This window comes from Choloepus didactylus, chromosome 4 (assembly GCF_015220235.1).
Source record: "Choloepus didactylus isolate mChoDid1 chromosome 4, mChoDid1.pri, whole genome shotgun sequence".
Classification (NCBI taxonomy): Eukaryota; Metazoa; Chordata; class Mammalia; order Pilosa; family Megalonychidae; genus Choloepus; species Choloepus didactylus.
The window spans coordinates 132937543-132964795 of NC_051310.1; the positions used below are offsets into that span (position 1 = coordinate 132937543).

The 27253-nt window shown below is 34.6% G+C and overlaps 2 protein-coding genes across 8 annotated transcripts in view; one reads left to right on the forward strand and one right to left on the reverse strand.

Moving 5' to 3' along the window:
- Window positions 1-19349, forward strand: part of MYEF2 (myelin expression factor 2) — a 36152-nt gene extending 16803 nt beyond the window's left edge. Inside the window, exons 7-14 of one of the 7 annotated variants that reach the window (XM_037834063.1) lie at window positions 3070-3171; window positions 4638-4688; window positions 4979-5047; window positions 5348-5446; window positions 5740-5811; window positions 7418-7626; window positions 7705-7756; window positions 11091-11254. In XM_037834063.1, the coding sequence (XP_037689991.1) occupies window positions 3070-3171; window positions 4638-4688; window positions 4979-5047; window positions 5348-5446; window positions 5740-5811; window positions 7418-7626; window positions 7705-7756; window positions 11091-11254 (818 nt within the window). Of the gene's footprint in view, window positions 1-3069; window positions 3172-4637; window positions 4689-4978; window positions 5048-5347; window positions 5447-5739; window positions 5812-7417; window positions 7627-7704; window positions 7757-11090 lie in introns of all 7 variants that reach the window. The other 6 variants (XM_037834056.1, XM_037834059.1, XM_037834057.1 and 3 more) reach the window with 6 other exon arrangements.
- The window catches only part of SLC24A5 (solute carrier family 24 member 5), a 47147-nt gene continuing 31716 nt past the window's right edge, over window positions 11823-27253 (reverse strand). Inside the window, exons 3-9 of the mRNA XM_037834064.1 lie at window positions 19630-19713; window positions 19437-19540; window positions 19000-19100; window positions 17020-17303; window positions 14703-14909; window positions 12627-12728; window positions 11823-12145 (exon numbers count right to left, since the gene is read on the reverse strand). Coding sequence (XP_037689992.1) covers window positions 11823-12145; window positions 12627-12728; window positions 14703-14909; window positions 17020-17303; window positions 19000-19100; window positions 19437-19540; window positions 19630-19713 — 1205 coding nt within the window. The remainder of the gene's footprint in view (window positions 12146-12626; window positions 12729-14702; window positions 14910-17019; window positions 17304-18999; window positions 19101-19436; window positions 19541-19629; window positions 19714-27253) is intronic.

The following is a 27253-nucleotide window of genomic DNA, read 5'->3' on the forward strand; positions in this document are numbered from 1 at the left end:
ACAGATAAAATAAATTTCAGACCTCCTCTCCTTCCTGCTGCCACCTCCTAGCATATATCTTACCCAGAGGAAACAACTTTTAAATTCAGTGTTTGTCATTTAGGTTTTTATAATTTGACTATCCATTTATACATTCATGTGTGTATGGAACTACATGGAATTGTTTACATGGAATTTTTTTGCTGGCTTTAAAACTTGTTGAGAGTGATATCATATTGTACATATTATTCTAAAACTTGCTGTTTTGGGTTAACTTTTTTGAGATTCATTTATGTTGATTTGATGTAGCTCTGTTTTCTTCTTTTTAACTGCTAATACCACATTTTCTCTATTTTCCTGATTTTTTTTAGGTTATTCTTATTTTTTGTTATTACAAACAGTACTGCAATGAACATTCTTGTTTATTTGTATGTGCATGAGTTTCTTAGTTATATATATATATATGGAAAAATTCTTGGATCATAGGTCATGCACATCTAAACTTTTGTTGATATTGCCAGATTGCTCCTTGAAGTGCTTGTTCCAATTTATACTTCAACCGGTGATTTATGATGTTTTTCCATTTCTTTAAATCCTGAGATCTTTGCATAAATGTCATCATTCCATTTTAATTTTAATTTTATTTTCATTTTCTTCATTACTTGTGAGATTTAGCAGCTTTTCATCTGATTATTTGTTTAATGTTAATATAAGTACAACAGTTTGTTCTGTTTAGTATTTGTCTGGTACATTTTTTTCCATCCCTTTACTGTGTTAAAAGTATTATAGCTGGAATTAGATTTTTAAAAAATCTAACTGGCAGTCTTTTCCAGGAAATTGAGTTTAATTTATTCACATTTATTAGTTTATTTTGATTAATTACCATTATTCTATTGTGTTTTATTTTTCTACTTTTTACAGATTCTTTTCTCCTATCTTCCTTTTCCTATTTTAGTGGTTATCCTGTATATTTTAATATGTCTACTTAAAGTCTGAATCTAATTATTTTCTTACTGAAGAGTAAAGTGACCTTCAAATGTTTTAATTCTAAGTACCTTCCTACTGAATTAAATGCTAATCATCATTCACTATTTTAGTTCTGTATGGTTTGTTTCTTTAAATCCTGTAAATTAGATATTATTATTTACCGTTTTTTTGGCCTATTATTTTTCTGCCTTTGCAGACTCTGGCATTAATTTTTTTTCCTTGAAGTATATCTTTTAAAAGATCTTTTAATGAAGGTCTGTTGTTAGTAAATTCTCTCAATTTTGGTTTGTCTGTAAATGTTTTGAGAGTTAGTTTCACTGGTTATATAGTTTAAGATAGTTATTTTCTCTCAGTACTTTAAAAAATATTCTATAGTCTTTTACTGTCCATTGTTGCTGTTAAGTCAGATGTCAAACTGTCCTTTCTTTGTATGTTGTCTGCTTCGTGTAGCTGATTTTAAGAGTTTTTTCTTTGGCATGCAGTTTTACTATTGAACTGTCACAATCTGAGGATTCAGTTTTTTTAGCATAAATTCTGGAAAATTCTCATTTATCTTCAAATATTGTCTGTAATTTTTTTCCCTTTGTGGGTCAGTCCTCTCTCCTTTCTCCAAGTTTACCTTCTCACTTAGGGTGTCATCTTTCAAGGTTATGGCTTTATGCAGGGGATTCCAATCTAACTTTTCCCCTATTAATACTGTTATATTGAGATAAAAATTAAACACATCCTATTATGTTCTTCCGTATTTATATTACATCTTATCTTTTCAGAATATACGTTTTTATATACTCTAAGATATAACTGAAGTTATATAATAAGACTTTGACAGAAGTAGTTTGTTTCATTGAAGTTAATCATAATAACCCTTACATTCCCCCCTCATTTTTCCCTATCTTCCTCCTTTCCTTGCTCAGATTACTATAACTTGGCAAATAGGAGACTCCTCATTCCTTATAAAAATGCTTCTGATATTCTTACTTTTTTGTAAAAACAAGATTTCCCAGATCTATTCTGATTTTTCTTGTTCTGAGACATGGAATCAGCCTGCCATCAAGGAGTCCTAGTTCTTTTTAGGAGTGCTCCTTAGAATAGTAAACAGTTATATCAGAGATGAAAACATGGGTGCTACATGTACGCATGAGCATTGGTGAAGGTGAGCAGTGGTATTATTTTGAGTTGGACCATTTTTAGGGACTGAGTTGAAAAAGATATTTTTCTTGAAGTTGTAAGGTCATGTTAATCTTTCCTGTGTAACACAACATGCTACTGGACTCTACTCTTTTTTAAAAATTGTAATATATTAATAATATAGTATTAACGTAATATATGGTTTTCTCGGCCTCTATGACATTCTCATACACTGACTAGCAAGAATTTAAAAACCATATGCATATTCAATAGAATAAAAATTGTCACTAAAATGTTAATTAGTTATACTATTTTAAGATAATCAAATTATATTGCACAGTCCATTTCAACTAATTTAAGTAGTTTATTTTAAGAAAGGTAGTAAAATGAATTTTGGATCTAGAGACAGAAGGTCAATTCTAGGCCTAGCTTACTTACGTAGGCAAATGACATTGGGCAAGTAACTTATGATCTTAAAAATTTCATCATCTTTGTGGATAATAGATACGAAAACAGTTAAGGTGCCATAAAAATGTAAAGAAATACTTTTTTCAATGATAAAGCTAGATAATGTAGCATTTATTTTATTCATTACGTTTTCATGGTTGTTGACTTTTCAGATTGATTAGAACCATCTTAAAAGTAATTCTTAAGATTTTAATTGGTTCCACAAATTTGGGCAGGATGCTCATTTTCAGATATATATGCCATCTATGAAGTGATACAATATTATTAAAGTTCTTCTTGGTATTTCATTATGCCTTTTTGGTGTGCCTTTAAGTAGGGTATAAGATGGATCTGCTTCATAAAACACTTCTCAATAAATAGTATTACAGTGAGGCTTTACTGTGCTGTTTTCTCAATGAAAGTGAGAATGGTGCTCTTATTTAAAGCAGACATGCAGCTTTTTTTATTTTAGTGCCAGTTGGTTAATCATACATGATCTTGAAAATATTGTTCTTATTTGTGTTTTAGGTGGTCTTGGAGGCATTGGAATGGGACTTGGTCCAGGTGGACAGCCTATTAGTGCCAGCCAGTTGAACTTTGGTGGTGTAATGGGAAATTTAGGTCCAAGTGGTGAGTATGCTAACTTTCTTAGTTATTTTTAAATGATACATTTGCTAGATAGTAAAGCTTACATTTACTAGTCTGTAATACTTGTTTTAGATATTTAGGATGTCACTTCAGTCTGAAAAAGAAAGGAAATCTTGAGAGCACCTGACATGAAAGAAGGTGGGCAATGGCCGGGTTTCCTCTGAGGCTAGCCATGTTGTAGCTAGCTTTTTAGCACTGCAGACTTTAAGACGTCTTTAAGGCAGGAGGAGAATACTTAACCTCTCTGTTTCATAGATATGTAGTATTTGTGGAATGGCTGAAATGCTCCCATATCATAATCAACTTAAATTATTGTATGTAATAGGAAAGTAGCTTTCCATGTAGTCCTTTGGCTGCTCACCTGGACTTACAGTTTATCTCTGGAGATTAGTTTTCAACCTTTATGGTTTCAGTGCCCTTTTATACTCTTAAGGGCCCTGAAGTTCTCTTATGTGGTTATATTTATCAGTATTTACGGTATTTTAATTAAAACTCAGAAATTTAAAAAATTGTATATTTATTTTAAAAAATAATAAATCCACACGTTAACATAAAAATCATTTTTAAGAAAATAAACTGAATTTTCCAAAACACAGAAAAACAGTGAGAAGTGGCAAGGTTTTACCTTTTTGCAAGTCTCTTTAATGTTTGGCTTAGTAAAAAACGGCAATATTATAATATCTGCTTCTGAATTTATATTGTTGCACAATCATCAACATCTCTGGAAAATCTCGCATTATACTCATGAGAGAATGAGGGTTAAACAGTCAAATTATATCTCACTTTGAAGATAGTTTTGGGCCTGTTTGACCCTCAAGGATCCCTAGACCACACTTTGAGAACTGCTGTTTTCATTGATGGACTAATAAATGCTATCAGAATCGTATTTTTGTTGAAATGCTATGGCTACACTTAAAATTCTGAGGGTGCCTATTGTAATTATGCTGATCCAAACAGGGAGATTTTCTTCCTTATTCTTAGGCCAGCATGCCCTGTCACCTTCCCTAAATATAGCTTTTTGTTTTTGTTTTTGTTTTTGTTTTTACTGCTCCTTAGTTTACATGTTTAGAGGAGTTCTTACCTACTGGGCTGATCTCTAGATCTCCTATAGAAATATTCTATGCCTGTGCTGAATAAAAAACCAATGAGAATAATATTTTTGTGTCTTGTTCTACAAGGGAAAAAAAAAATTGATTACCTGGTCCTTGATAATCTCTAATGAAATACTGTGATTTTTGCTTTCTTGTATAATAAATGTTCAAAGAGGCCATTTAGAAGACTAAATGGCCTTGGCATAGCACTTTAAACCATCTCTCCTGCACCCTGCTTCTTCTCTATCTTCCGTTGTGGCTAGACCAATGATAGCTATTTTGCTATACTGCATTATGTCATTCATTAGTTATAAAAATAAGATTTACTGAAAGTACATACTGTGTATTTTATTTGAGGTATGGGAATGGATGGTCCAGGTTTTGGAGGAATGAATAGAATTGGAGGAGGTATGTATAAGCATTTGTTTTTTGTGTGTACCTACCACTGTTTTTTTAATAAGCCAGAAACCATGTGGAGAATTCCAAGAAAAAAGGCATAGTTTTGTGGTACATTTCCTAAAGACTGCTAGCAAAAATTAAGTCTGGTATATACTCAAGGGAATATGGAAAATGATGTGTAAAGATGTAGCTGCTCAAGGTACGGTGGCTGAAAAGCTTACCAGTGACATTTAATATTCACAAAGTATACCATTCAGTTATTCAGCTGTCAGATCTAATAATGAAACTTTATTCCATAGGAATCGGGTTTGGTGGCCTGGAAGCAATGAATAGTATGGGGGGATTTGGTGGAGTTGGCCGAATGGGAGGTAGGTAAATGTATACAATGGGATGTGTATGCTACATTTAGTTTTCTCTTTTATTAAAATTTTCTCCCCTTCATGTAGGAAATAGGTGCTGTAGAGGTCTTGAGAGGGCATATGGGCACTAGAGGGATAGGGACTGGTGTGGCAGGAGTGGGAATGATATATGTGGCATGTGAGATAAGTTAGGTAACATCACAAAATTTTTTGCACTTATGACTTCTGCTGTCTTTCAAATATTCCTAAATGGTTTATCTTAAATCAGTATACTTGAAAAAGGTTTAATTTACTGTATAATCTTTTCAGAGCTATACCGTGGTGCGATGACTAGTAGCATGGAGAGAGATTTTGGACGTGGTGATATTGGAATAAATCGAGGCTTTGGAGATTCCTTTGGTAGACTGGGTAGGGCTACATACTTCTTTTCTTGAGGGTTATATTGTTCAAAATTTATTTCTCTCTCTTTTTGTGAGAAATTGGAAATTTATCTAGTCTCACTCAGTTTATTACCTGAAGAAAACACTCTAGAGATTTTAATGTACTAGCTCTCTTTTTCAATATCTTACATATTTGGACCTTTATTTCCTGAAGACTTGACACTTTTCGGTTACTATACAACTTATGAGTTTAGTGTCTTGGGAATTTTTAAGTATGATTATTTAAATTAATTAGTATATTATTTTTCCATCCCTGTTTAGGCAGTGCAATGATTGGAGGGTTTGCAGGAAGAATAGGAGCTTCTAACATGGGTCCAGTAGGATCTGGAATAAGTAGGTTTAAATTTTACTAGAATTTATTCAGTAATATTTGAGTGCTTGCAAAAAACTGCAAGCATAGCTATTGTAGTATAGTAATACTTTGTTCTTATATGTTAATATGTCTTGTCGTAATTCGGAGATAGTTCTTGAGCTAAGCCTTTGTTTGATCACTGGAATTTCTAAACTGTTTGAATTTTACTTCGACATTTCTAAACCAACACCTGAGTGTTAACTATCAGCATATCCAAGAACCTTCTTTCCAGTTAATTAGTCTGAGGATTTCTCTGATCATGTGTCAGAAACAACTTTGACTCAAGCACCAGCTTTGCTTCCTTGCTTAGTCTCTATAATTGCTGTTGGTGACTAGCTTATTTTCATTTGTGAATTGCCCCAGCTGTAACACTTTTAGACCACTGAGGATGAGGGTAAGAATGAAAGATGTGTTTACTTCCTTGTTTATAGTGTAGTTTATTTCCTCTCCTCTTAAACGTTTCCCATAAAAGAATCAAGAGTAGTAGCACTGGGGAATGTGGACTCTGTCCCATCTGTTTCCACTACTACATTTTTAAGTCTTATATTACCCCCCAAAACATGGTTTAGTTTTTTACTTCTGTTGCTTACTGAGCCATGTCTCTGTGAGGTTGCCCTCCTTTACTGATGTCTTTTAATTGATGAAATTTCACAAATAGGAAATACAGCACACTTGAGTTTTTTTAAGAGTGAATTCTAAAGTCATGTCAGCTGAAGAAATTTACTTTCATTGTGCCTTGTTCCTCATTTTATTCCTTCTCTCATCATCTTTTCAGCCTTGGCCATTTTCCTATTAATCCTAATTTTCCTGCCTTCCTCTTTTACCTCAGTGTTTACACTTCTGTTTCCCTAATTTTTTATTTGTTATCCCTAGAAAGCCATTTTGAATATGTTAATTTTTAAAAGTTCTGTGTTTGGAGATAGTAGGTTTAAGAAAAAAGTATAAGTTTTGGGTAAAGATTGATATAAAGAGGACAGGAGTCAAAGCATTAGAATGAAGCAGGTGTGAGCTAGGAGCTAAATTCTCAAACTCTGTGGTTAACAGGAATTGATTACATTTCTTGTTCCCCGCACAAGTTCTGTACAATATCAAGAATAGAAGTAGTGTTTTTTTCTATGTTTATTGAATATTCAATTTATATGAGAAGAGAAATTGTATAGAAAACAGAAGTGAAGATACTGAGGGGAAAGCTTAAGGTAGGAAAGGAATATTATGTAGGAGAGTATAAGAATAAAAAAACTTAACATTAATGGGTAAAGTGGTTGATAATTAATATAATTTATATATGTGTTATTAATGTAATTTTATAGAAGTTTATATGTATAATATAGGGGTTACAGTTAATTTTTCTCAACTAACCAAATAATACCAAATTAAATTTTGTTCTTGGAAAATTTTTGCATTGTCAATATGGAAATAATTTTATGTTTATACATTACCTAATTACTTGATTCAAGTAATTTTTCTCTCTCCTTAAAACTGATTATCTGCCTTCTCTTTCTCTTCTTCCTCCTCTTCTTTCTTCTCCTATTTTTGAAACAAAAACATAAAACTCCCAAATTCTCCCTTCCCTCCCTGAAAATCCAGGTGGTGGAATGGGAAGCATGAACAGTATGACTGGAGGAATAGGGATGGGACTGGACCGGATGAGTTCCAGCTTTGATAGAATGGGACCAGGTATAGGAGCTGTATTGGAAAGGAGCATCGATATGGATCGAGGATTTTTATCGGGTCCAATGGGAAGCGGAATGAGAGAGAGAATAGGCTCCAAAGGCAACCAGATATTTGTCAGAAATGTAAGCAAATAAATGCAAAGGATACTTACAATTACTTTTTTCTTGTATATCTGTTACTAATAATTTTTTTCATTCTAGCTGCCTTTTGACTTGACTTGGCAGAAACTAAAAGAGAAATTCAGTCAGTGTGGTAAGTATGCCAATGACTACAGATATGTTGACATTGATTGTGGAGGAAAAAATGGCTTAAAAATTTTTGAAACACTGTATTTAGACCTTTATCTTTCCAGATGCTTATTCCTGGATAGTTTACTAGGTCTAATTCCACTTGAAATAATTGAATTATTTTGCTATACTCTGACTAAGCGGTATAAATTGCTACTAAATTATCAGGTTTGGAGTAGAACCTGTGGTTGTCTCCTATGGATAAAGAAAGGGCTTATTTTATTATAACCTGATTTTTTAAAAGTTAATATATTGTCATTGCTTGCATTTATAAGGGCTTTTTTTCTCATGAGAAATGTTAATGAATGGTATGTTTACTTCCTTGTTTATAGTGTAGTGCAGTACATTATCAGCATGATCCACCAACATGCTGATATCCAAATGATATGGATTTAATATGGGAGACCCATTCTGTACATTTTGTATTGCCTACACAACAGAGGAAATTTAGCTGGTAGCATAACCGCACTGCTAGGAATGTCTTAAATATAGTTACATTCTGGTGGCCGTTCTAATTCTTTTGTACACTGTTCTTGGCTATGAAGATACTATCTCTCCAACCTTAATATGTTCCTCAGATCTGTAGAAGCTTAGGTAGTTTATTAGAGGGTCTTTTAGGTACCAGGTTTATTTTTACTCTAAAATATCTAATTTGGTAAATATCTTGCTGGTGTGTGTGTGTGTGTGTGTGTGTGTGTGACATTGGGAGACTTAGTGTGGGTTGTACAGACTACCAGATTTCCGGTTAGTATTTTTCTACCATTACACTGAATCCCAGAAACTATAATCACAATAGTAAACTATAGAGATTTATAATAATGATTTAAAAGAAAGGGCTAAAGGTGGTATGTTCAGCCTTAGAGTTAATGGCATATTAAGAGTGTTTAGACTATATCTTTAATTGTTGAGGTCATGAAGGAGATAGTTTAGTGTTCTCCCACAAAAATAACCTTCGTGGCCACTATTAGAGTTAATATTAAGTATATCTGCTGTGTTCTCATAGTACTTTATAACTAACTCTAGTGTAGCTTTTATTGTATTGGAATTATTTGTTCACATTTTCTTCCCTCCTAGACTGAGGCTCTTGAAGGCAAGAACTGTAATCTTTTATCCTAGCAACTTTCATTGCCTCTGTACATATAGTAAGAGTTTTATTCAGTGCTTATCTCTGAATGAGTTAATTATTCTGAGCAGATCTTCATTTAATCATCCATTAAATCTACAAATATATTTCTGGCAGTCAGCTAAACATTAGAATTACAAAGGTGAACAAAATAGGCATTGTCCCTCTCCTCAAAGAACTTACAGTGTAAATTTTTTTAAAATGTTCCACTGGCTTCCTTTGTTGACCACCCTTTTATTTGGCACTAATCTAAAACTCAAGGAAGGGAAACTTGTATATAAGTTTATAAATATAAGTTTACAAATATTTTGTTGAGAACTAGTAAAATAGTCACTACTAAGAGAGGATAAAATAGTAAAGTTGTTTTGGGGTATTGGTAGTCTTTGAAGGAATGAGATCTCCTAACATTGCTAAGCAGCCTCTGGCTACGAATCTCATAGACTACAAAGGAAAGAACATATTAAAGCCTTAGTGTAATACATCAATGAGGAGTGGTGCAGCACATATGGATAATCTTTCTTGTTGTAGTTTCGGTGGAAACAAATTCTCCAAATAAGATGAGACGTTATTTTAAAAAGTAGAAATGAAGCTTTAAGGCAAGATAAAAGGCAAAATGGGGCAAATAAATAATATTAATGAAAATGTGACCAATGTTGAATTAACTGTTCTTTATCCCTTGTAGGCATATTTCCTTTTGAAGTCAAATATGAATAAGGCTTACAGCAAAGTTGAGGGTCAGAGGCCTTTTGGTGAGCTTCTGTTTGGAGTGGCATTGTTTTGACAGATGGACATTAACAATTGAAAAACATTTTCTGGAAGTAAAAAATTTGTATCCAAATCTACATTAAAGATTTTTGTATAGTATTTTAGCTATTTAAAATAAAGGGGTTAAGTTATTATTTTCTTCTTATGCCCTTTTTGATCAGTTATATTTAAATCTTTAACCTTGAATTTCGTTGTTGTGAAAAAAAAAATAAGATATGGTAACATAGAATTAAGTATCCAGCTGTTGACAACTTTGGAAATTGGCTTGTTTGAACTCAGCTATTAAGTTTTTTTTCTGCCTCAGCACTTTACTTATTTTAAACCTTTGAGTTAAAAAAATTTTTTTTGTTTTAGCATAGGAACTTTCCTTTTAGCTTGCAGTAGAAGGCCGTGTGTGTGTGTGTGTGTGTGTGTGTGTGTGTGTGTGTGTATTTTTTTTTTTTTGAGCCCAAGGTGAGTCAGTAAATTTTCTTGCTTGCTTCTTAGTAAGAATCTAATGATATTCCATCTTTTTATTCCCATAAACAATATATACCAGTAAATGATCCTACTAGCAAGCCCTCTGTTTATAAAATGTCTCTAGTGGTTAACTGTCCTTGATGAGGCACTTACAGAAGCTAAGGAAATGTTATGTTTGAGGTTAATATACAGGAAAAAAAATGTTTTCAGATCTCACCAAATGTAATGAAGACAAGTGAGTATATGTACAAAGAATATTTGTTTAGTTTTCCTCCCTCTGGGAGATTCTCTGTTTTTATCTTTATTGATTTAAATCTACCAGTTCTCTTCCATGACTAATTTTCATAACAAATTTAGTGCCACTCTTAGTCTTTGAATTTAAATTGTGATATTGAAAAATGGCCTTGGCACTATGATTGAAAAGCAGAAATAGTGAGGCCTTTGGGAGTTAGTAGAAATTAGATATCTGGGAAGTTGCTACTATTTGAAGGGATGAAGGAGTGCAGTAGGGATAGATGGGAAGGCAAGAGAAATTGAGAAGGCAGAAAGCAACAACTTATTCTAAAAATAATTTACTTAAATTTGTAAGCTCGTTATATGGTGTAGTGGTTTGATGACATTTTGTCCTAGCTTGCCTTATTGCTATAAAGTTCACTTCAGAAATTAGGAATTTAACATAAAAGCTAAAATATATTCAACACTAAGCAAATTTACCCTGATTCCAGTTTTGTATACTCTAACATTTATAAATCCATTTCTTTATATTAATTGCATTATATTCAGAAAACAAAATGGGAATAATGCTTATATGATGGGCTGTTTTTAAATCATTAATGTTAATGTTTTTAACCAAATTACTTAACTCTTCATTGGCTATGAAGAATTTCAAACCTGTATAGTGAAATGGAACCCATTTAAACTAACTTGTAATTCTGTAACTTTTCTTTTATAGGTCATGTAATGTTTGCAGAAATAAAAATGGAGAATGGAAAATCAAAAGGCTGTGGAACAGTCAGATTTGACTCCCCAGAATCTGCTGAAAAAGCCTGCAGAATAATGAATGGCATAAAAATCAGTGGCAGAGAAATTGATGTACGCTTAGATCGTAATGCATAATTTCAAACCACGGTTGGAACATTCCTACATCTGTTTTGCTGAATCTCCTAGTAAAAGTAATTTTTTTAGAAATACTGTATGGTTACAAAAGCTGTAAAAATGGACTTTTAAAACTCCTACCAGCTTTTAACAGTATAGTGTTAAAAATATACTGTGATTTTTGTTAATCTCAAGTTTGGGTTTTTAAGACAGTGAGTCTGGTCATTCAGTTTAAATGAATGGTTATACTGTTTTTAATCAAATAAGCCATTTTCTTGTTATTTTCAAAGTGGGATTCATTTGTTCAAGTTTCCCTGACTTTTATCAACATTGTAAGGCAAAACATAGATGGATTTTTTCAAAACTTCTTTTTTTGTATATGTAGTTGTCCTTGAAAGGAAAGGGTCCAGACAAATTAGGATGTGATTTCAGTTAGTTCTAAATTACTTTTCTTTGTTCATAAAGAATTACTGTAAGTTTTAGATCCTGAAGTTTAGGATGTTTTTTATTTGACTTAAATGAAGAAATGGATTTTGCCTTTTCTCTGCCCCTCCCCATGATTCACATTTTCCACATAATACTACTAGTATCAATCTCCACAGCCCCTTGTTTTATTATTTCCCATAATTCCAAGTTCATAAAGAACTGATAATGTAGTAAGCCCCAAATATAATAATAGGCAGGCTATTCCTAATTTTCTTTCTAGTTTCCATCCATTAAAATGAATTGCTAAAAAAAGAAAAATAATTGAAACATTGAGAGAGATGCTTATGTAAGTCAGTCCTCTGCTGTTCACTTCTACAGGAGCTGATGTATTTATAAATGCAGTTTTAATAAACCATGGGACACCTAGGCATAGCATATCAAACACATTGGATCCCACGATGTTAGACATAGCCATATCTCCTTTACCTGCAGAAGAGAAGCATGTTGTTAAAATGTGCATAATGATAACTATTTTATTAGTAAGTTGCATATGAATATACACTGGATACTTTTTTTTCTTTATTCATTTTGGAAAATTGTATTAGAGCAAAAGTCTTAATGAATTTATATTTTTTAATCTTTGGTTAGTATTTAAAAGTTTTAACATTTATTTATCTAATAATTATTTATTAAACTTTTTTTCAATAAGGTGTGTAGATAACTCGTTGCTTTTCATTCTAATTAACATGGCTAATTATAATTGCACATTTCAGATGAATATTATTTGAGGGATCAGATTTAGTGAAATTAATCTGCTATTAAATATTAAACTTTTCCTCTTAAGTTACTCCTCTTTTCTTCAAAGTATGTTACTGAGGAAATAAATATTTTTAAAGCTACCTTTGCTCAGTGCATTTCATCCAGGCTTGAAGAAAGTCCATTGCAGCTGCAGGACCCTGTTTCTTACCTTTTCTTGCAACCAACACACTTGCAATTGTGTCTGGTATGCTTGTTCCTGCTGCTAATAAAGTAAGGCCCATTACTGTATCTGGAATTTCTAGTGTTTCCCCTATAATAAACACAGATGTGACACGTTACAAATCTTATACGTTCACTAACCATTCTCTACAGATACTTCAGATACATCTTCCCTGAATAAAAAGGAAATATGTACATTTAGATTTTATAACCAGTGTGTGCTTATGTAATTTTTTTGCTAACAAGATAGTAGAATAAGGTTGCTGAATTATGCAAAACCTAGGTAGCACAGATTTTTAATGACAGATATCTAAAGCTACTTAACAGCTGAAATTCTGCTAATGAATGATTTCCCTGTCTGGTATATTTACCGAAGTTGTGGATGTCCACTGTTAACTCGTTAGGGCTGTTGCTTAAGATATTTTAATGAGGATGATTATTTTTCTCTTTTTTTTTTTTAAAAAAAAAAAAACTTAAAATGATAAGAGTTAAATGAATTACTTATAGCTATTTTAGGCTATAAATGTGTTAGCATAGTATATACATTTTTTAAGTCCTAATTTAGTGATGCCCCTTAATTTAGAGTTTTCTTTGGGAAAGCACCATAAATCTCTGAAGAAAACAAAATAGACTCGAGTCTTACTAACAAAAGGCTCAAATTTATTAATAAATTCTGTTAAATTTGATGTCACTTCATTTTTCAGAAATGTATTTAGTCTGGGAAACAGAACCAAGGTGGTATATATTAAAAAAAAAAAAAAGGACTATATGTAACCTTTTAATGTTGTAGTTGAAAACTTCCTTTAGAATCTTTTTTCTTCTTGTGTTTTCTTTTGCTTAAAATGCCAACTAAAAAGTTTATTTATTGCATGCTTACATATTGTTATTGGAATTGGTTGTTAACTTTGTAACTTGCCTTGCTAGAGTTCACATGTACCCAAATAACACTACTTTTTTTTTCATCATGGGGCTGTTCTATGATCTGTTACTTAACTTTGCTCTTCTTTTCCTGTTTCCTCTTATCATATGTGTTCTGACAGAAAATTTGGAGAGATTTAATATGCAAGCTAATTGGACCTTAAATCTTTCCTCATTAAAAAACAAACATTCCACTTTTTTTTAGCATACTGTTCTAAATCATATATCAATTTGGGGAAAGCTTCATATATGTCGGTGTCAGCAAACTTTTTTTGTAAAGGACCAGATAGCTATCATTTTAAGCTTTCAGGCCACATGGTCTCTGTTGTTATGCCACTGTAGCCTGAAAGCAGCTATCGATGAATGGGCGTGACTTTGTTCAGTAAAACTTTATTAACAAAAACAGGAGGTAGGTGATTTTGGCATATAGGCAGTGATTGCTGACCCTTGATAACAGTCAATTCAGATAAACCTTTTTGGGAGAAATTCCTAATATTTTGGTCTATGTTTATATTCAGTTTTTCCTTCTGGGACTAGGAGTACTTTGGGACCAGAGCTGATTATGGCCATGTAGTAACTTAAATCTTAATCATGAAGGTAGTAGAAACCTACAGTGAAACTTTATTTTATATCCTTTTTCACTTATTTCATAGAATGCTTGTATTGTCATATTAAAAAGCAAAGTAAAGTATAATCTAAACATCGCCCATCGTTTTTCCAAAACACTAGCTCTTTGCTATAATATTTCTCATTATGGAACAGAATTCAATATAAAGAGTTTATTATGGACCCTATACAATGTGATTTAATTATTAGGAAGATAGACAGCCTGTGAATTTAATTTAATTTATAAGATGACACTTTGACTTGTATCCTTGCATTGTGTAATAGTGAGACTAGTTAACATGTAATATGCAACTCACAAAACTTCAATGATCTTATTATATTAATACTTAGTCTTTTTGTAAATAGCACTACTTCTTATTACATTAATACTTAGTTTTTTTGTAAATAGCACTAATCTTTATAGTCTTGCTGAAAAGGAAATTGGCTTCCTATCTAGTCCACTTTTAGTGAACATTTGTAATTTGTTCTTAAATGAAATTATTTTCTTTTTAAATTGTGCTATTGTTCTTGAGATACATACCAGTTATTGTAACCATCCAAACCAGGATATATGTAAATGCAGATATCCATAGTGCAGACATGAAAAAGGTTATTACAAAATAGTTTTTCCAAAATTTTCTTCTGCAATCTGGTGTGGTTAGAAAGAGTAATGTAATAATAGGAAGGGCCAACACCCAAAAAATTCTTTTTAAATCTGCTTCAGGCATGTTGAAAACACTTGGTGGATCTGTTGAGGAAAAGTTAAACAATTTTGAGTTTCCTCACGTGGCCAATTAAATTAGAAATGTCCATTTAGAGAGCTATATTGAAATAAATTATCAGTATCAGTTTTTAAAAGACTATTTAAAACATTTGAATACCTCATTACTGATATTGCTGGCAAAAAGAAACTAATTGAAGTTGTTTTAGGACAGAAAATGTAAAATGTGATACCCAGCGTTTCTTGTTTTGGGGCTTTTTATTCTTCAAAATGTCTTGGGCCATTCAGTGAATATGTTAGAGATAATGTTTATGATCTATCAGTTGCACATCTCTTGGTTTCCTACAATGTGGATTGTTGCAGTAACTTTTTGCTTTGGGGATTGATCTGGCTTGTATTCCTATCACTCCAGTTGCCTCCACATCCCAGTATTGATGAGTCCTCTGGCCTGCCCTATGTATCAGATAATACATACTTAGGGAATATAACATAATTATAGCAGAATCTTTTCACTAAACTGCGTATTCCATTCTAATTCTCAGTGATTTTTTTTTTTTTTTTACCTTTCATTACTTTCTTTCATTAATTCATTTGAATACCTCAATTCAGAATTCATTACAATTTTTAGAAAGAACCTTAAGAAAATAGGAACTTAGGATATACGCTACAATGTAACTTATAAAACTTGAGCATATTCCTTTATTCAATTTGTTTTATTAAGTTAGTGAAAAACAAAGATAATGATAATATAATGGATAAAAATGGGAATGTGCTTTAAAACTGTTTAAAATTTTATGACATTTACAGAATAGTGTGTCCCATATATTGGATCAAGTCACATTATACCTAATTTTAGTAAAATAAGTCATAAAATAGTTTTCCAGCACTAGTTTGCCCACTATTTACTTTGCCCACTATTTAGGCTAGTGGGCCTCTAAATAATATTAGATATAATTTTAGCATTAAAAAAAGGATTAGGACTGGTTCTTTGAAGTTTTTTTAATAAAATTTAACTTAGTGATGTACACCTCTTGCATCCAGTTTTTTTAGGAAGGGGAAGAACTCATGTTTTAATTTTTTAAATAGTAAATTACAACAAGTTACCTTCTTAATGTACTTAATAAAAATTAGAATCTATTTTTTACAACCACTTTATAAAATTTATATTTCTGGCCATAGCTGAATTTGACTTCCTGCTGATCTTATTTACCTAAATGCTTAGCTGCTGCTTCAAACAGCTTGTTTAAAACTGGACTATCTCCTTCCTTTCCTCCAAATCAACTCTTTTTCTTAAATTCCCAATTCTTGTAAGTAGTGTCACCATTTTCTAGTCCTCATGATCAAAACCTCAGAGTTGGGTTTGTTTGCTCCCTCTTCTGGTCCCATATAGTCCCTCAGTTGCCAACTCTTGATGCTATGGCTACATTGCCTCACATCTGTTCTCTTTCATTCCCACTGCCTTTACTTTGTCGAGGCATCTACTAAATGAACCAGCTGTTGTGATAGTCTTGTATAGGACTTCCTGTCTCATCTCTTCTTTCAGTTCTTCTGTAAACATTTCACGTTAATATTCTAAAGTACAGTTCTAATCATTTCTCTGCTCACAGACCTCAGTGAGTCTTATGCTAACATTTGAGACTCTTCCTATCCCTTACTGTCTACCTTTCCTATGCTTCCTTACTGTACACACACTGTGCTCCAGCTATTAGTAGTCCTTTTACAGGACTTTTATTCATATTTCCTTGTCCTCATTCCATGGACTATACTTTACCCTTGTCTCTGCAAGTTATGTATTCATCATAACATCAGTACATCCATTAAAATCTTACTATCCTACAAGGCTCAGTTTAAATGCTGCCTTTTCCATGACAATCTCTTCTTTCTGACCATCCTCACCAAATTTTATAAAATCTGTCCTATTTATAATTACATATTATTACTTGATCTCTTCGTGCTAATTATACCTTCCTGGAATGGCTATCTTCCGTACAATGTTGGAAACCCTTAGGGGTAGGAATTGCCTCTTTATCATCTCTGAATCTTTACAGTACCTTTTACATAATAAGTACACAATTGAAAAGAGATTTTTAGTTTTTGTGGTGAATAGGGTTAATAGTGGGCAGGATGTAGTTATTACCTTCAGAAACCTGACTAAGATCATATAAACTTAAAGAAAGTTGGGAGTAGCCAGAATCTTCATGAAATATTCCACTGTCAGTTCTTGATTGTTGGCAGATGGATGATTGACCTTCATCTTCCCATCCTGCCAATAGCTGTTGTTGAGTCCTCTCCTCCAAATCTTTGACAAGATGAGTGCAGCAAGGACTGCATTTCCTTATAATATATTGGTTAATTTTTATGTCAAAACACAGCACCAAAACATAGAATCCATATATCAAAAGCAGTAAAGTTGCTTCATACCTATAAATTAGAGAAATTTGTGTTTTTAAATTAAAGATGAAAGCATTTTAGATTTAATAGATTTTTGTAGTGTCTATTTCATAATTTTCTAACAAAATCAAACTTTTCCATATTTTTTTGTCCTGTAGATATGTCTAAACTTGTTACAGAGTTAATGTAAATTCAGCAATAAAAGCTTGACCCTGTTCTTTCTATATATCAAAGAAAAAATGAGGATTATAAATTCATTGTCATTCCCAGATACCTTCCAAATGGTAGTGACAAAAATGCCTTGAAAATAATAATTGGGAATTTAAAAAATAAAGGTAAAACTAATGAATGGTGATGGGCATTTTCTACCTCAGTTCATTGGCAGAATACATTTCTCCATATATGTAATAATTAATAGAATATATTTGTTAATTCATTTCAACTTTATTCACATGGTCCTGTTTAAATTCTCTGGTACAGGAATATCGTTCAGAATATATTAGGCTTTGGGACAGTTTGCTATACAGAGTTTTTTTTTTTTATGATTTTAATGTAGCTGAATTTGGTGTGTATTCACAAGAAAAGGATATTCTCAAAAATAAAATTAGACCCTAGGCATGAAGAACTCTTTCCAATACTTTGGTTTCCTGCTTAAAGAATTGTGATTAGCTAATGCCATCACCTTTGAACCTTGTATTTGAATACCTTTTATTTTATAACCAGTGGAAGAATAAAGTTCTTGTTTTCCCTAAGGAGGGAGTGTTAGCTTGGGTACTCACAATCACTGCTACTACCCTTACAGACAACTGCTGAATCCCACAAGGATCCGTACTCTACCAACACAGCCTATCTTTGGGAGACAAACTAGATTGTTCAGGATGATTATTTAGAAACTCAGCTCCATGCTAGATCTTAAGTTCCTTGGTAGCAGGTATTATTCAGAGCTGCTTTGTTGTACTCTTGAGGAGTGCTGGTTACATTGTTTTCTATTTTTCTGCTGCCCCCTGGAGTTGTGCCGTGCACAACTTGCATGGCTGTGTATTTTACATTTCTTTATCTCGTATGATGCCTAGTAAAGTGATAAATACCTAGTAGACACCTGATGCTTATAACTTGGAAAAAGTTAATATCTGCCCACTAAATCTTTTATTTTCCTGTGCCAGTTAGGCACAAGGAGATTACAGAGAAAGCAAACAATTATAAAATACTGAACCCTAAACGTTTCTTAGAGGAAGAAGGCTATATAGTTTCTTCAGCTAAATGACCATAAGAAATTTGGAGGAATTTAAAGGGGATTCCTTTACTTCTTCCACCATCTCTATCCAATCTTTTGTGACCATGACCATTTTAAACAGGCATGGTCAACAGTAATCCAAAAGAAGACAAAGCCAACAGTTGGGGCTTTAACTGGCAACAAAAATTGGAAAACTTTCAACAGGCAGCTAGTGGGGAGAAGGAAGAATGGTGATCTCCAGTGACTAGTGAGGGAGAAAAGGAGACTGAGTTGACTAAAAAATTGCTGAATAGGTGGAAAAACCTAAGCAGCAATTGTGATAAGGAAGTTCGCTCAGAGACCCACTGGAAATGGGGCAGAAGTGGCAGATATCGAGAATGACGGAAGTAACATTTCTGAAAAAAACAACACCAAAAACGGAACCATCAGAATTTCATGAAATCCTCTCTGTAATTGTGTCTTGCATAAGAGTAGTGATTATTTCAATCTTACCAGTAAACTTGGTTGTCATATATTATGCCAAGGACTGCTGCTACACTAATTGCGTATGCCACACAGTCTCTGAATAAGGGCCAACAAGATAGCCTTGAAACCTGTAAAATGATAGTTAATTTACTTCAATACAATGCTTAGTGTAATAGTAAACTTCTTTGTATATTTGTAGCTAAATATTGTTACCTTTTGCATATTACTTTGAGAAAAGTAAAGGAATTTTAAAGAAAGGTTGTGTTTCTAAATTTACACTGATTTTCATAAATTTGACCAAGAGCTATTTGTGGGTTAACTTTAAATTGAATACATGTTGTTTTCCTACTGATTAATAAAGTCGACTGAACACGTTACTACTATCTTGTTTTTTGTTCCTGACTGTAAAAATTATTCTCACAATTTGTCAAGACAATAAATTTTGTTGAATAAAATTTTCTTACCATGTTAGATAGCAAGCCACAGGCTGCACAGATGCCAAGGAGATTATAAACTGCAGATCCAAGAATGGTGCTAATGCCAATATCTCCCTTTGTGATAAATACACCTACAAGCGATATAGTAGGTAAGTAAGTATTGACTAGAAGAAAATAAAATCACACTGAGTAAGCAAAAAGTATAAGGAGCAATAATTACCTAGGAAAGCAGTAACTAATTCTGGAGCTGAACTACCCGCTGCCATAAAAGTTGCACCTGCAACATCCTGAGACAATCCAAGGGCTAAAGATAAATGAAATTACTGTTATGCCTGGTAAAGCGATAAATGAAAAAGTAGGTCTTTATAACTAAATACAATATATTTTTAAAGCCACAGCTTCACATAAAAATGTACCAATATTGACCAAACTAGAAAAATAAAACATACAGGTTAAAAAGTAAAGGAGTCATTTAATGCTTCTGCAGAAAGGGTAAGAAGGCCAGGAGGCTTGGGAGGAATCGTACTGCAACTCCCTCACACAGTAGCCTGAGAGCCAAGATAGGAGATCATTTGGAACCCAAATAAGGCTCCTTTCTAGTTGTAGGACTTGTAGTTGAGTAGCAACACATGCCTTCTTTAAAACTGCCATTAGTGCTCCATAGGAGCTAAGAAAATAAGGTAATTTGGGAATCCTAATCCAAGTTGAAAGGAAAATAAGTGAACATTAGTAGTCCACAAATGAAGCTGAATTAGCAGCTTTTTGGCAGAGCATTTTAAATTTCTGTCTAAATACAAAAGAAATCATTAAAAATAAGATTTAATTTTTATAGTCTTGATTTAAAACATGGCTATTAAGACTGCACTAGAGTAGGGCATACAAGAAAATACCATTTTCCAAATAGTTTGTATATCTTCTTCAGAGCATGCAGATCCATTGATTTCAGTTATTGACTGAATGAGGGTCTTAAATTTTTGGCCCTTCCAATTTTAGAGCTGAGGGACCTACTATGGGGATGAAAAGAGGAAGCCATTCTGAAAAGAGTACTTACCTTTGCTCTAGAAAGACTGAAACAAGGTTGCTTCAGGATTCTCCAAGATTTAATGGTAAAACCTAGCTGTTAGAGGTAGCATACTAAACATTAAATTATTTCTTCAAGAGCACAAAGTTAGTGTCAAAGAACTAGAATTCAGCTTTTCCAAAACTCTTTTTTTTCCAAGGTTCTGGATACCAACACTTTGTGGATATTTATTGTTTATATCCTATTGATTCTTGACACTTCAGTTTTTCCAGATCCTGAAACTGGTGTGCTTGGTTGTGTCGCTGTCACCTGTGGTCAAAATTTGCTTATTCTTGACTATGGGGACCATTACCGTTGCCTCTCTTGGGTTCAACCTATGCTCTACTTATTTGGGACATCTGCTTTTGACCTTCCTGATTCCTTTTATTCTTGGTGTGGCAGATTGTATTTTATAAAAATGGCTGCAATATTTCTATTCCACATGCTTTTCCAGAACCTTGCTGTTCCCTATCAGAAAAATAAAAAGGTGGAGTCTGTCTCCTCTTCAAACATGGTGAGTTTTTGTGACTGCCTTGATTAACAGAGTATGGCAGAAGTGACATTGATTTCTGAGGCATGGGCCTATAAAGTGATACAACTTGTATATGTTTCTCCCTCTTGGGACATTGGCTTTGGAGCCCTAAGCCACTATGTACAAAGTTTAGTAACTGAAACCACCATAGTGTTGAGAAGACCTCACGAGGAGTCCATATAGATAAGGAAAAGCCTGAGGTGCCTCTGCTGTTTCAGTCCCGATATTTTGATTCTTCCCAGTCCAGGTGCCAGACAAGTGAGAGACTGAACTTTCAGATGATTCTAGCCTTATCCTCTGGCTATAACTGTGTGAGAGATCCTGAGTGAGAACCAGCTCCATAAACCCTCAAAGCTATGACAGATAATAAAATTGTTTTCTTAAGCCAGTTTGGGGATGATTTGTTAAGCTGTCATAATTGGAGCACCTGGCTATTGTTCATTCATTTGCTGTATTTATTGATTACGCACTATGCCAGACTTTTTTTTAATGCACTAGGAATATGGCAATGAAAAAAGAAAATGTTTCTGCTTTCATGGAGCTTTAATCCTGGGGGGTGGGGTGGGGGTGGGACAAACAAGATAAATGAGCAAAATATTTATCACATTAGAGGTAAGTAGCAAGAAGGAAAAGCAGAGAGGGGAGATTTAAAATGTCATGGAGGGAGGGCGGGGCAAGATGGCAGACTGGTGAGCTGTATGTTTTAGTTACTCCTCCAGGAAAGTAGGTAAAAAGCCAGGAACTGCGTGGACTGGACACCACAGAGCAATCTGTCTTTGGGCATACTTCATACAACACTCATGAAAACGTGGAACTGCTGAGATCAGCGAAATCTGTAAGTTTTTGCGGCCAGGGGACCCGCGCCCCTCCCTGCCAGGCTCAGTCCCGGGGGAGGAGGGGCTGTCAGCTCCGGGAAGGAGAAGGCAGAATTGCAGTGGCTGCTCTTATGGGAAACTCATTCTACTGATTCAAACTCCAACCATAGATAGACTGAGACCAGACACCAGAGACTCTGAGAGCAGCCAGCCCAGCAGAGAGGAGACAGACATAGAAAAAAAACAACACGAAAAACTCCAAAATAAAAGCAGAGGATTTTTCGAGTTCTGGTGAACACAGAAAGGGGAAGGGCGGAGATCAGGCCTTGAGGCGCATATGCAAATCCTGAAGCAAGGCTGATCTCTCTGCCCTGTCCACCTTTCCTTAATGGCCCTGGTTGCTTTGTCTATTAGCATTTCAATAACCCATTAGATCTCTGAGGAGGGCCGTTTTTTTTTTTTTCTTTTTCTTTTTTTTTTTTTTTTAAATCCTTTTTGCTTTTTCTAAAACAATTACTCTAAGAAGCTCAATACAGAAAGCTTCAAAGAATTGAAATTTGGGCACGTCAAGTCAAGAGCAGAACTAAGAGAGCTCTGAGACAAAAGGCAATATTCCAGTGGCTGAGAAAATTCACTAAACAACACAACTTCCCAAGAAAAGGGGGGTGTCCGCTCACAGCCACCATCCTGGTGGACAGGAAACACTCCTGCCCATCGCCAGCCCCATAGCCCAGAGCTGCCCCAGACAACCCAGTGTGACGGAAGTGCTTCAAATAACAGGCACACACCACAAAACTGGGCGTGGACATTAGCCTTCCCTGCAACCTCAGCTGAATGTCCCAGAGCTGGGAAGGGGGAGCAGTGTGAATTAACAGAGCCCCATTCAGCCATCATTTGAGCAGACTGGGAGCCTCCCAACACAGCCCAGCAGCCCAGAACTGCCCTGGGGGGACGGCACTCACCTGTGACATAGCACAGTCATCCCTCAACAGAGGACCCGGGGTGCACAGCCTGGAAGAGGGGCCCACTTGCAAGTCTCAGGAGCCATACGCCAATACCAAAGACTTGTGGGTCAGTGGCAGAGACAAACTGTGGCAGGACTGAACTGAAGGATTAGACTATTGCAGCAGCTTTAAAACTCTAGGATCATCAGGGAGATTTGATTGTTAGGGCCACCCCCCCTCCCCGACTGCCCAGAAACACGCCCCACATACAGGGCAGGCAACACCAACTACACACGCAAGCTTGGTACACCAATTGGGCCCCACAAGACTCACTCCCCCACTCACCAAAAAGGCTAAGCAGGGGAGATCTGGCTTGTGGAGAACAGGTGGCTCGTGGACGCCACCTGCTGGTTAGTTAGAGAAAGTGTACTCCACGAAGCTGTAGATCTGATAAATTAGAGATAAGGACTTCAACTGGTCTACAAACCCTAAAAGAACCCTATCAAATTCAGCAAATGCCACGAGGCCAAAAACAACAGAAAATTATAAAGCATATGAAAAAACCAGACGATATGGATAACCCAAGCCCAAGCACCCAAATCAAAAGACCAGAAGAGACACACCACCTAGAGCAGCTACTCAAAGAACTAAAGATGAACAATGAGACCCTAGTACGGGATATGAAGGAAATCAAGAAGACCCTAGAAGAGCATAAAGAAGACATTGCAAGACTAAATAAAAAAATGGATGATCTTATGGAAATTAAAGAAACTGTTGACCAAATTAAAAAGATTCTGGACACTCATAGTACAAGACTAGAGGAAGTTGAACAACGAATCAGTGACCTGGAAGATGACAGAATGGAAAATGAAAGCATAAAAGAAAGAATGGGGAAAAAAATTGAAAAACTCGAAATGGACCTCAGGGATATGATAGATAATATGAAACATCCGAATATAAGACTCATTGGTGTCCCAGAAGGGGAAGAAAAGGGTAAAGGTCTAGGAAGAGTATTCAAAGAAATTGTTGGGGAAAACTTCCCAAATCTTCTAAACAACATAAATACACAAATCATAAATGCTCAGCGAACTCCAAATAGAATAAATCCAAAAAAACCCACTCCGAGACATATACTGATCACACTGTCAAACATAGAAGAGAAGGAGCAAGTTCTGAAAGCAGCAAGAGAAAAGCAATTCACCACATACAAAGGAAACAGCATAAGACTAAGTAGTGATTACTCAGCAGCCACCATGGAGGCAAGAAGGCAGTGGCATGATATATTTAAAATTCTGAGTGAGAGGAATTTCCAGCCAAGAATACTTTATCCAGCAAAGCTCTCCTTCAAATTTGAGGGAGAGCTTAAATTTTTCACAGACAAAGAAATGCTGAGAGAATTTGCTAACAAGAGACCTGCCCTACTAGAGATACTAAAGGGAGCCCTACAGACAGAGAAACAAAGACAGGACAGAGAGACTTGGAGAAAGGTTCAGTACTAAAGAGATTCGGTATGGGTACAATAAAGGATATTAATAGAGAGAGGGAAAAATATGGCAAACATAATCCAAAGGATAAGATGGCCGATTCAAGAAATGCCTTCACGGTTTTAACGTTGAATGTAAATGGATTAAACTCCCCAATTAAAAGATATAGATTCGCAGAATGGATCAAAAAAAATGAACCATCAATATGTTGCATACAAGAGACTCATCTTAGACACAGGGACACAAAGAAACTGAAAGTGAAAGGATGGAAAAAAATATTTCATGCAAGCTACAGCCAAAAGAAAGCAGGTGTAGCAATATTAATCTCAGATAAAATAGACTTCAAATGCAGGGATGTTTTGAGAGACAAAGAAGGCCACTACATACTAATAAAAGGGGCAATTCAGCAAGAAGAAATAACAATCGTAAATGTCTATGCACCCAATCAAGGTGCCACAAAATACATGAGAGAAACATTGGCAAAACTAAAGGAAGCAATTGATGTTTCCACAATAATTGTGGGAGACTTCAACACATCACTCTCTCCTATAGATAGATCAACCAGACAGAAGACCAATAAGGAAATTGAAAACCTAAACAATCTGATAAATGAATTAGATTTAACAGACATCTACAGGACATTACATCCCAAATCACCAGGATACACATACTTTTCTAGTGCTCACGGAACTTTCTCCAGAATAGATCATATGCTGGGACATCAAACAAGCCTCAATAAATTTAAAAAGATTGAAATTATTCAAAGCACATTCTCTGACCACAATGGAATACAATTAGAAGTCAATAACCATCAGAGACTTAGAAAATTCACAAATACCTGGAGGTTAAACAACACACTCCTAAACAATCAGTGGGTTAAAGAAGAAATAGCAAGAGAAATTGCTAAATATATAGAGACGAATGAAAATGAGAACACAACATACCAAAACCTATGGGATGCAGCAAAAGCAGTGCTAAGGGGGAAATTTATAGCACTAAACGCATATATTAAAAAGGAAGAAAGAGCCAAAATCAAAGAACTAATGGATCAACTGAAGAAGCTAGAAAATGAACAGCAAACCAATCCTAAACCAAGTACAAGAAAAGAAATAACAAGGATTAAAGCAGAAATAAATGACATAGAGAACAAAAAAACAATAGAAAGGATAAATATCACCAAAAGTTGGTTCTTTGAGAAGATCAACAAGATTGACAAGCCCCTAGCTAGACTGACAAAATCAAAAAGAGAGAAGACCCATATAAACAAAATAATGAATGAAAAAGGTGACATAACTGCAGATCCTGAAGAAATTAAAAAAATTATAAGAGGATATTATGAACAACTGTATGGCAACAAACTGGATAATGTAGAAGAAATGGACAATTTCCTGGAAACATATGAACAACCTAGACTGACCAGAGAAGAAATAGAAGACCTCAACCAACCCATCACAAGCAAAGAGATCCAATCAGTCATCAAAAATCTTCCCACAAATAAATGCCCAGGGCCAGATGGCTTCACAGGGGAATTCTACCAAACTTTCCAGAAAGAACTGACACCAATCTTACTCAAACTCTTTCAAAACATTGAAAAAAATGGAACACTACCTAACTCATTTTATGAAGCTAACATCAATCTAATACCAAAACCAGGCAAAGATGCTACAAAAAAGGAAAACTACCGGCCAATCTCCCTAATGAATATAGATGCAAAAATCCTCAACAAAATACTTGCAAATCGAATCCAAAGACACATTAAAAAAATCATACACCATGACCAAGTGGGGTTCATTCCAGGCATGCAAGGATGGTTCAACATAAGAAAAACAATCAATGTATTACAACACATTAAAAACTCGAAAGGGAAAAATCAATTGATCATCTCAATAGATGCTGAAAAAGCATTTGACAAAATCCAACATCCCTTTTTGATAAAAACACTTCAAAAGGTAGGAATTGAAGGAAACTTCCTCAACATGATAAAGAGCATATATGAAAAACCCACAGCCAGCATAGTACTCAATGGTGAGAGACTGAAAGCCTTCCCTCTAAGATCAGGAACAAGACAAGGATGCCCGCTGTCACCACTGTTATTCAACATTGTGCTGGAAGTGCTAGCCAGGGCAATCCGGCAAGACAAAGAAATAAAAGGCATCCAAATTGGAAAAGAAGAAGTAAAACTGTCATTGTTTGCAGATGATATGATCTTATATCTAGAAAACCCTGAGAAATCGACAATACACCTACTAGAGCTAATAAACAAATTTAGCAAAGTAGCAGGATACAAGATTAATGCACATAAGTCAGTAATGTTTCTATATGCTGGAAATGAACAAACTGAAGAGACACTCAAGAAAAAGATACCATTTTCAATAGCAACTAAAAAAATCAAGTACCTAGGAATAAACTTAACCAAAGATGTAAAAGACCTATACAAAGAAAACTACATAACTCTACTAAAAGAAATAGAAGGGGACCTTAAAAGATGGAAAAATATTCCATGTTCATGGATAGGAAGGCTAAATGTCATTAAGATGTCAATTCTACCCAAACTCATCTACAGATTCAATGCAATCCCAATCAAAGTTCCAACAACCTACTTTGCAGACTTGGAAAAGCTAGTTATCAAATTTATTTGGAAAGGGAAGATGCCTCGAATTGCTAAAGACACTCTAAAAAAGAAAAACGAAGTGGGAGGACTTACACTCCCTGACTTTGAAGCTTATTATAAAGCCACAGTTGCCAAAACAGCCTGGTACTGGCACAAAGATAGACATATAGATCAATGGAATCGAATTGAGAATTCAGAGATAGACCCTCAGATCTATGGCCGACTGATCTTTGATAAGGCCCCCAAAGTCACCGAACTGAGCCATAATGGTCTTTTCAACAAATGGGGCTGGGAGAGTTGGATATCCATATCCAAAAGAATGAAAGAGGACCCCTACCTCACCCCCTACACAAAAATTAACTCAAAATGGACCAAAGATCTCAATATAAAAGAAAGTA